This window comes from Salminus brasiliensis, chromosome 16 (assembly GCF_030463535.1).
Source record: "Salminus brasiliensis chromosome 16, fSalBra1.hap2, whole genome shotgun sequence".
Classification (NCBI taxonomy): domain Eukaryota; kingdom Metazoa; phylum Chordata; class Actinopteri; order Characiformes; family Bryconidae; genus Salminus; species Salminus brasiliensis.
Window position 1 is genome coordinate 30,581,696 of NC_132893.1, and position 10,200 is coordinate 30,591,895.

General features: G+C 41.0%; 1 protein-coding gene across 3 annotated transcripts in view; it reads left to right on the top strand.

Annotated features, from left to right (window-relative positions):
• ptbp3 (polypyrimidine tract binding protein 3) overlaps positions 1-9,927 on the top strand; it is a 92,931-nt gene extending 83,004 nt beyond the window's left edge. For all 3 annotated transcript variants that reach the window (XM_072659340.1, XM_072659338.1, XM_072659339.1), the window contains exon 14: positions 814-9,927. In XM_072659340.1, coding sequence (XP_072515441.1) covers positions 814-946 — 133 coding nt within the window. In that variant the 3' untranslated portion in view covers positions 947-9,927. The remainder of the gene's footprint in view (positions 1-813) is intronic.
• The last annotated feature ends 273 nt before the right edge of the window (positions 9,928-10,200 follow it).

Consider the following 10,200-nt stretch of genomic DNA (forward strand, 5'->3'; position numbering starts at 1 on the left):
TACACGCAGCTTTCTGTACACGCTACCTGCAGGGGCTTCCATGGCCTTTACAGTACAGACTGCAAAACAACAAGGATACAAAACCAAACCTTTTATTACTTCCTAGTTCCTTCCAGTGTGCAGTGTAGTTCACTTGCAGCATATGTAGGTGGCAGTAGTAAACTTATACAATTGACCATTGCATCCAGCATTCTGACCTCGCGAGCCCTCTTGTCGCTGACAACAATCAAATCCTCACAGCAATACTCTTAAATTTAGAATATTAGTAATTTAGTAGAAAGCCTTCTTCTCTGTGCAATAGAGACAGTTTCTCCAACAAAAGCAGGATGAACCCTTTTTTTAATGCCCTTAATTTCAGAAGAAACGATGAATGCGCATGTGTCCCAATACTTTTGTCCATATAGTGTATTGTTATAGCAATAAAGAAAAGCTCCATTCCTAATATGTTTGGCTGCTCACAAGCGAACAGCACTTAATGTACATTATAGTACCTAACCATCTAACTAACTGGCTTAAGTGAAAGCAGCGTCATTAGGTAAATTAGGGAATTTACAGTCGACATTACTGCATAAAACTAGCGGTGCATTTGAGGTAGAAGGACGGATGCAGGGGATTGATTTGGGCTGCAGATACTACAAGTACGTACGACTTCAGGGGCCTCATCAAAATTCTAAAAACTGAATAAGAAGGAATATTTCCCTGCATTGCATTCCCATTACCCCCCATGTTAAACTAGCCCTGTCTGAACTAACAGTACTTCAGTCAGACCAGAAGGGACCGCACATAATAATGCAGTTTCCTCACTGCTAACAGGAAGGACCGTAAGATGGCACTGATCCAGCTGGGCTCAGTGGAGGAGGCCATTCAGGCGCTGATCGACCTCCACAACCACGACCTGGGCGAGAACCACCATCTCCGAGTGTCCTTCTCCAAATCCACCATCTAACAACCTTCCCCATTCCCACATCCCCCACCCCACCCCCTCCGAGCACAGGCTCCTGCAGGCTCCTGATGTTCCTGCAGCGACCAGACGCTGCCGGCGCCTGGTTTATTGACGAGTGACGACACCTGACCGATGAACTATGAACCTAAAAGACAATAAAAAAACAAAACAACAAAAAAAAGAATCATAATCGGGTAGGTTTAGACATTTTTAGGCTAAAAAAAAGAAGCTAGAGACTACTGTAAAACCTTCAGCTAGAGACCGAAGGTGTTTTTTGTTTTTGTTATTTTTTAAGACTCGTCCTGAATTCAGGGCTGGAGATGCGGGAGCTTCCATAGCAAGGAAGCTGGTTCCTCTGTTCTTCTTTACAGCCATTACAGCACAGACATCTTTGGACTGGCATCGCGGCAAACCTGTCGCGGCAGACTTGTGCAGGAAGAACATTTCCTGACCAGTTCGAGCAAGTGCTGAGAACGGTCTCTTTGCTGCACCGACTGACTTTCCTAAAGGAAGGTTGGAGATGGACCACTCAAGTAGCCCAGCTGCCTTGTTGCATTCAACCACTGGCACTATCAACCATTTCTGTTGGCTGACGTATAAAAAAAACACCCAATCCAGACACGCCTCTTTGAATGTCTCTGTTGCCATCACAAGGTGCTGCTGGGTCTGAAACCCTGTAGCGACATTCCTCACCAACGGGCTGTCCCTAACATTTTGAGTAGCAGTGAAAACAAAAACCATGGGTGCGATGGACGCAGTGACGACACGAGCGGCTCCCGTTCCAGACTCAAACGCGCAGCTGGTTCAGCTCGACTTTAACAACCTTCGGGTTCGATTTTAACTGAAGACAGGCAACGTGGGGAACACTTTTTGACCTTTTGTGTGTGTTTACTGTTGGACCGGACAGTATGGATCTGTGAATAGCTGGTGAATGGTGTGCTCGCCTTTATGTTCGCCTGTGAAGTTGGGGGGAATTTTTTGTTTTGTTTTGTTTTTTTTTGTTTTTCTCTCTTTCAAGGCTGTTATGGGCTCACCTCACCTGGACCGCCGTCTCAATGCATTCGCACGGACATGTCTGACTGCGTGGGATGCTGGCCGTGACTGTCAGTGGCTGAGCCGGGTCCAGTGAATTGGAGAGAACCGTTTTTACTAAACAGGAATAAAAAAAACAAAAAAACAGAAAAAGTCCTGCACGACCATTCCAGGAAAGCATGGCCAGCTGTTGTCAATCTTACTGGAACACTCCAATCAGCAGTGCCCAGCTGTCAGGAGGCCCCGCCTCCTCTTCAGTGGAATTTTCGAATGTGAATGATGTAGCCCCCCCCCTTGACGATGCTTTCTGGTTGGGAATTGATTAATGCTCCATTCGGTTCCCCGGTTTAGCCCGATTCGATTCTCAGAACCAAACGCTTTTCCTTTTAACCTAAAGTTTCTTTTCTTCTCTCTTTTTTCCGACATGTTGGCAAGTGACCTCTAGCAGCGAGTTTGCCGGGTCTCTTCCGTAGAACCAGACTGAGTAGGATGGAACTCCTTGGGGAAATTCTGTTCTACTGACTCGGTTTCTATGATTTCCTCTCCCTCCTCGGCTGGTTGCCCTTCTTGTCTTCTTGAAGGTATTCTGCAGCAGTGAGGGCTCTCTGTACAGCAGCCACTCTCTCACTTTGCCTTGCTGTCCCACACAAAATGCCTCCACCTCTGAACAAGACCAAAAAATGTAAAAAAGAAAAATAGCAAGGGAGAGAGACTGAGAGAGACTGGGAGAGAGAGAGAGAGAGAGAGAGAGAGAGAGAAGGTGTGTCAGGGCAGCACTAGGCGCTGTCCTTGCTGAAGTCTTTACAGCTACGCATTGTGTCGAAAACGTGCTGCAACATAATTATGATGCATTACATTGAGACACGGCTTCATTAGGGATGACGAGCATTAGCTCCGAGATCCAGTATGTGTGTTTTTATGTGTGTGTGAGAGTGTGCGCACGTGTGTGTGTGTGTGTGTGTGTGCGCGCGCGCGCAGGGCTGTTCAAGTGGCTGAAATCTGTAGAACATCAGGACTCTAGGACAGGGGTGCCTAATCCTGCTGCCAGAGAGCTGCCTGCCTGCAGACTTCAGTTCGTACCCTGATCTAACACGCCCACCTACTTCTGATATCCCTATGCTCTTGAAGATCATGTTGAACTGGATCGGGTGAGTAAAGAACCATTTGAGCTGCCTTAGTACTTCCAGAGGAGGTTCTGCAATGTCATTTGTGGGAGACGACAGGCCAATTCACAGCGGATAACAAATTTATGTAATTTCCCCAAAGTGATATCCTGTTACACAAAAGAGCACTGTAAAACTACACACCCTGCAGATTCATACTGGATAAAATCACCCTACATTTATTTGTTTGCAAATTGTACAAACCCACACACTACAGATTCATACCGGATTACAGTTACTGTTACAGTTACCCACACACACACACACACAATTACTGCTTTCAGACAGTAAAAATCTACACACACAGTAGATTTACACTGGATACTTTATTTTTTTCACAATTACTGCTCTCAAATCGTACAAATAAAACACACTCTACATTCATACTGGATTAAAATCACCCCACATTATTCCTTTACTATAAAGAAAACTGCACACACTGCAAATTCATACTGAATTTAAAGTTATCCACAGTTACTGCTCTCAAATTGTACAATAAAATGCATACTGGATTAAAATCCCCCCACACTTACTACTTTCAGACAGTAAAAATCTACACACACAGCAGATTTACACTGGATTAAAATTTTCCACAATTACTGCTCTCAGATTGTACAAATAAAACAAACTCTAGATTCATACTGGATTCCAATCAACCCACATTATTCCTTTACTATATAAAAACTATACACACTGCAAATTCATACTGGATTAAAATCACTCCACAATTATTGCTTTCAGATAGTAAAAAACTACACACACACAAAAATTCATACTGGATTAAAATCTCCCCTTGTTATTGCTTTGACACTATATAAAAACCGCATACACAGCAGATTTATACAACAGGTTAAAATCACAAATCTGATCAGTATTTCCTTAAATGACAGAACCTCCCCGGTTATGAGTACTCCAGCTCTGGTAGGGATTGAGTTAAGCAGCAGGTGATTCTGTAGCTCTTCAGCAGCAGTTTTGCCACTCTGTCTCTCTAGTGCGTAACTTTGTGCAAACAGGCAAGGTGCTGTCTCGTGCTGCCAAGGTCTAGCCTTAACATTCCAAGGAGGGTCGTTGTGGGCCCACTGAAAAACTCTAGAGGACGCTGCTCCTGTTCCTGACTCAATGTCGTGCCTGTTTGAGTCCCGTATTCAGAAAAAATAACAAACAAGACGAAGCAACACAAACATTAAAAAAAAAAAAGATACAGAAGTGCAAGGCAGGGGACAGTGTCTTTATTTTTTTCTTCTCTTTTTCCTTCTGCTAATTTTACCGGAAGCGATTCCACTTTTCGCTAACACTTCTCAAAAAAAATTTAAATAATTTTTTTGAAGTTTACAGTCTTAAATAAAGCAAAACTATTCAGGTCTATATATCTTAAGGATTGTCAAGAATTTTTGGAAAAAAAGAAGTTACTTATTTTTGGTAATTTGTTCTTTTTTATGGAGAGAAACAGAAAAAAACAAATTTGAAACCTCATCGGGTTTTTGTACCACTATAATCATTCAAAAAAATCATGGTGAAAAAAAAAAATCATATTTACTGTGTATTTACTTAATTTTTCTTATTATGTGCCTTATAATGTGTTTATAATCAAATAGGTTTTAGAAATATTACCTAAGATATCTTAAGTACTATTTTGTGGGATTGGTGAGAGGGTTGATTTTAATTTGATCTGTTATTTTCTCGTAGGGTTTTTATTGTTGTTTTTTTAGATGTGCATTTTTGTGGGGACTCAGTACTGTGTGGTCTTTATTCGAATCTTAAGTTAATGTTTGGTGCTTTGAATGCACGTTGGAGAACTGAAGGGTCTGATCTGAAAAGCTCAGTGTGTGCTGTGGGTCTCTGTCTCTCGCCTGCTGTGGGATGGTAAGAGTCTTTAAAACTCTCATTCTGTCTCCAGAACAAAGTTCTAGCCTGAGGAGGTCATAGAGGATACTTTGGACTGCTGGCTTGAGATGACGAAATGCTGTGAAATGAAGATGGTGAGATCTTACGAGGCTGAAATCGCCTACCGGTCGCTGTAAGAGAGCTTTCTGTTGTTGATGAGTGGACACTGGTAACAAACCCCCCTGTTTTTAATGACCTGTTCAGTTCACTCCGCACTCGGCCCCGTATCTGCTGCAGTTACGGCTGATTGATCTGGTTTAATGTTACTCCAGCATTCGGATTCATATCAGCATGATTGTACTGATGAGCAGAAGCCCATTAGGTGACTCAGTGGTGATTATTTTCACATATTTATTTCATAAAAACATTCCCATTTGCTCTTGGGAAGGTTAGCAGCATGTCACTTGATTAGAGTAGCATTAAGCTGCCCTTTTATATGAGCTCTGATTGGCCCAGCCGTGAGATTAGTTTCTAATACACTAAAGCCTGTTATTACAAAGCTTTAACATCTGCGCAACACGCATTAATATAAAAGTGTTCTTTATGTTTAATGAGCAACTCTCCAGCAATTCGTCTGGGTTGCTGGTGTCTGTATTTCCTAAAACCTGCAGCTTAACCCTGAGAAGTCTAGAGCTATTGCTAGTGTGTTTGTCTGCACTTAATTTAAATGTCAATATTCATTTGTTTTGCACTGACTTTACGTTTAATTTACACTTATTAAATTGACTGATTGATTAAAAATTGATTTAAATGTAAACACTTAAAAAAAAGGATCATATAAAGGGGCTTTTCAGGCTCGGTTGGGAGAGGTGCTCATTAGAATTCCATTCGAACCGTCAGTTTATCACTTTTTCCTTATTTTCCTTGGAAACAAACACGCAGTGAAGAACAGCGTTCTCTGGAGTCATGGCGCCGAGAGTGGATGGTTTTCCACATGTGCAGCCGTCCACTCTAGAGTCCGCTTGAACAAACCCCAGACCACCAGTTTCAGGAGGACCAGAGATCAGTTATCTGGACCGCTCCCAGGCTAGAAACCAGCTTCACACTTGACCCAACCGAACTCACAGGGCAAGCGGACCTCTTACCTCTTTCTTACTTACAAGTACAGCAAATAATGAAGTATAATTAATACAAAGGTACAGTACACTGATTCAGTCCACAGTGATGCCCCAGCTATACATAATTGGGAATCCAGGAGAGATAATTGGCCTCAGATCATTGGAATTGGGTTCTTTTGTGTTAGCTGGCATAACAGTGCGGCCGCTAGTGTTCTCCTCCAAGCGTGTTGAGCTGCCCAGTGATGTTATCAGTATTAGCAGATTCTGGCTTTTAAGGGTTAACTAATCAGCCACTAAACCCAAATCCAGCCATTCCAAATCCACTTACAGAGTCCAGATACACCCCTAAAAAAAGGAAGGTGCTACCAAGGGTTCTTTTGGTTCCATGAAGAACCGATTTTGGAAAAACGAGATTTATAAAGGTTTAAAGACGTTTTAGTAAAAGTTCTCCATCTGTAACTTAAAGGTTCTTCACACTCTCATCTCTTTAACAAAAATGCTTCGTTATGGACCCAGAACTGGTTCTTGTGTGACCTCGCTCACAGAACCCTTTGTTCCAGCTGTATTTCGAAGAGTGATGTGAAAATGAGATGATGTAAAGGGACGAAACCCACAGCACAGCATCCAGGCATGCAGCTTTTCAGGTTTGCCTTCAGGAGTGCTGTTTCTGAGCATAGCTGTCTGAGACCTCCCCTCTTTGTGTGTGTGTGTGTGTGTGTGTGTGTGTGTCTGTCTGTCTGTCTGTCTGTCTGTCTGTCTGTCTGTCTGTCTGTCTGTTTGTGTGGTTTTTGGAGTTTTACCTTATTTACTGTATCTTATATTGGATTCATTTTAGCGGGTTTGGCCTGTTTTGTGCTCTGTAGTGATTTATTTCCTTTGTTTCTTGTTTTATAAGGATGTGAAAACTGGTTAAAGGGTGGTTGTCAGTCTGTCTGTCTGTCTGTCAGTCTGTCTGCACCGGCAGAGCCAGCTGTTCTCCACCAGCGAAAGAGCGAGAGAGAGAGAGACTGTGAGTGAGAGACTGTGAGAAAGAGCTCTGTTCTGATCACTAAACTTTAGTGCTGGTGTGATTTGGAGAGTGTGTGTGTGTGTGTCTGTATGTGTATGTCTGTGTCGGTGTGTATTGAATGCTGTTAAAGTGGCGGAGTGGCGCGCTCACGCTCCTCCGCTGGCTGGGTGCGGGTACCATTGTCTGCTTTAGCTCTAAAGCTTTTCATTTTACAAACAGGAGAAAAAGCCAGACTTCATATAAACACACGGCACTAAAGCAGTTCACCCTGATAACGTTCCTTCATACCATCAGACTGCATCTCGAGCCTCTGATTCGTTGATTTTCTCATTCTGTCCTTTCATTTATTATGGTTTTTTTTTTTCTCCACGACTAAATCATTTCTCGATCCTGTCTCGACTCAGGCAACATTGTCCCGCCATGACGTAAGACAATTTCCTGTTGATATCAGCCTGTCACTCAAAATGGTTTGACACGTCTACTTTCAAGGTTTCTTTCTTTCTTTCTTTTTTTTTAAGGGTTTTATACTGAGAAACTCACAAATAACGCAGGACCAAAGTTTATGTGCCTTTCATCTAGCTTATTTGTAACTTTTCTTCCTGGATGTATTTCAGATATCAGAACGACAACCTTTTCTCTTCTTTTGTGTTTGTTTGTTTGTTTGTTGTTGTTTTTTTTTCTTTTTGCATTGTTGTTACAAAGTCTGGTTTCCACTGAAGCGAATGTGTCTTATGTTATTGGTTTGTTTCCCCTAAAACAGAAGGTCAAGCCATATCATCTGCCCCACTAACCGGCTACTCTTATGATATTGAATGTTTGTTCTCTGCCCTTATTGATCTGTTTGAAGAATGACCTTGCATGAAAGCTACGCTGTATATTTTTCATTGACGGCTCAAGCAGCCAGGTTTGTAATGCAAAACGCATTCGAAAGCATCACAACCAGATTAGATCTCATCTCGTCTTTATACAAATTCAGTTAAGAAAGCTTTATATCAAACGTGCAAGACAGAGCGATTCACTTCTAAACAAAACCAAAGGAATTGGACATAAAAGATTGGATTAGTGGGGCTCTACTTAGCTGTTAGCTGAAATTATCACTGTATCGCTTTAAAAACAGAGAAGTCGAAACTCATGAATTATTAAAGTACGGGTGCAATGGCTGACTTTGTTTTTCTTCTATTTTATTAAAACTGCTGGTTATCCGGGTTTAGTCTGTGGGAGATTAAGTAAGGTCATCTGCTGTAATGCTGCATAGAGTGAGATCAGGTCATCTGTCGCTCAGTTATAGAAAACAAGCCAGTAAGGATGACTGGCAGTTATGAGCAAGTTTGATTCTCTCCAAACATGATGAATTTCTATGCATTACACGATTTATTTGACTAAGCAGGTTGCTTAACGTCTAGCTAACCTACATCGAGTTAAACTAACGTAACTAACATAATGGCAACCTAAATCAAGTTACGTTAGTAGCATAATGTAACAGTGGAAGCGGTAACCCTGATCTTAACATTACAATGTAGTGTATGTTACATTACTTGTGCAACTAACGTAACAGGCCTAGATCACTAATGTAATACAACAGACGTAATGCTAACCAAGATCAAGTTACAGTCCAAGACAACGTGAGTTATATTAGTAGCTTAAGGTAACTCAAGTAATGCTGACCTAGGTTATGTTAAGCTGGTAACAAGCCTTTTTTGTTCAAGTGACATTGTAACATAGCGTAAGTTACATTAGTAACGTAACTAATGGAATATTGACCTAGATCATGTTACCATAGTAACCTAATGTAACAAGCGTAATGCTAACCTAGATCAAGTTACGTTAGTAATGTTATGTAACAAGCTTAATGCTAATCCAGATTTATCCAAATCATTACATGGTGGTAATGTGCGCTGTAAGCTACGTTAGCAGCATAACGTACTTAATGTAACACTAAGATCAGGTTACGTTGTATCGTACTATGAGTTACATAAGTAACATAACTTACAAAGTTCCTAGGTCACGTATTGGTGGTAATGTAGCGCAAGTAACGTAAGTAACCTAAGTAACCACGTAACAATGGAACGTGTGTTTGTAGCATGATGTAACTAATGTTACGCCCACTTTGTTAGTTCATTAGAGACCCACCATAACTGACGTAACTTTCCATTGGCTACCTGGGCCGTGACCAAACGCACACAAACCGCATACAGAGTAACTTCCGTTGCACTCCTACTTTAAGCCTTCGGAGTTGAGGTGTACTTCTGAACTTTTCAAAAAATTTAAGCCATCTTGACTTTTCTATTTTCTCTTTTCACGTCTAAACGATCCGGGCTACGATAACCTAATTGAATTTTGAATTTGCATAAAGGGAGGGACTAAACTCAGTGAGCTGATCGAGGTGGAGCTCAGGCACAGCGCACATACAGAAGTGCCTGCATGGACCTCAGAATGCTTGACACACGCCTTGATATACCTAATTTATAGCTTGTATGAATGTTCCACTACCAAAAGGAAACAAGTGCTGTAAATAATGTGTTCCCTTTGTTTTGTAATTATTTAACCTGGCCAAAAAAAAAAGAAAAAAGAAAGAAAAAAAAAAAAGGTTTTGGGGAACAAGATCACAAACAAACACACCGATAAATGAACTGGTTTTTATATTTATGAAAATCAACAGAAAAAAAAACCACAATTTGTCTTCTGTATTTTGATATCATACCAGTACCAGCTTTCATTTGTAAAGCCGTTTATGTGACGTTGTGGGGAAACTGGGAGAGAGACGAGCGGATTCAGTTTATGAGTTTGATGTAATAAAATGCAAATAGAAGATAACTATTAAAGAAACATATTTTCTAAGTTTTGCAGTGCATGGTTGATTGGAAGTTTTTTGGTTTTGTTTTGTATTTTGTAGGAAGCGTTTCTTTTTTCTGTTCCTAAACTGCTTATTACTATTATGCATAATCATTAGTAGAGTTATTATTACAGCTATTATTATCATCATTATTATTATCATTATTATTATTATTATTATCAAGCCAGAGTCTCTGCTGACTTTTTTCCTAATCAAACTTTAATTGTAGCATGCCTTGAATAAATGTCATGACATCTGTACTTTCCTCAGTCCTCTGT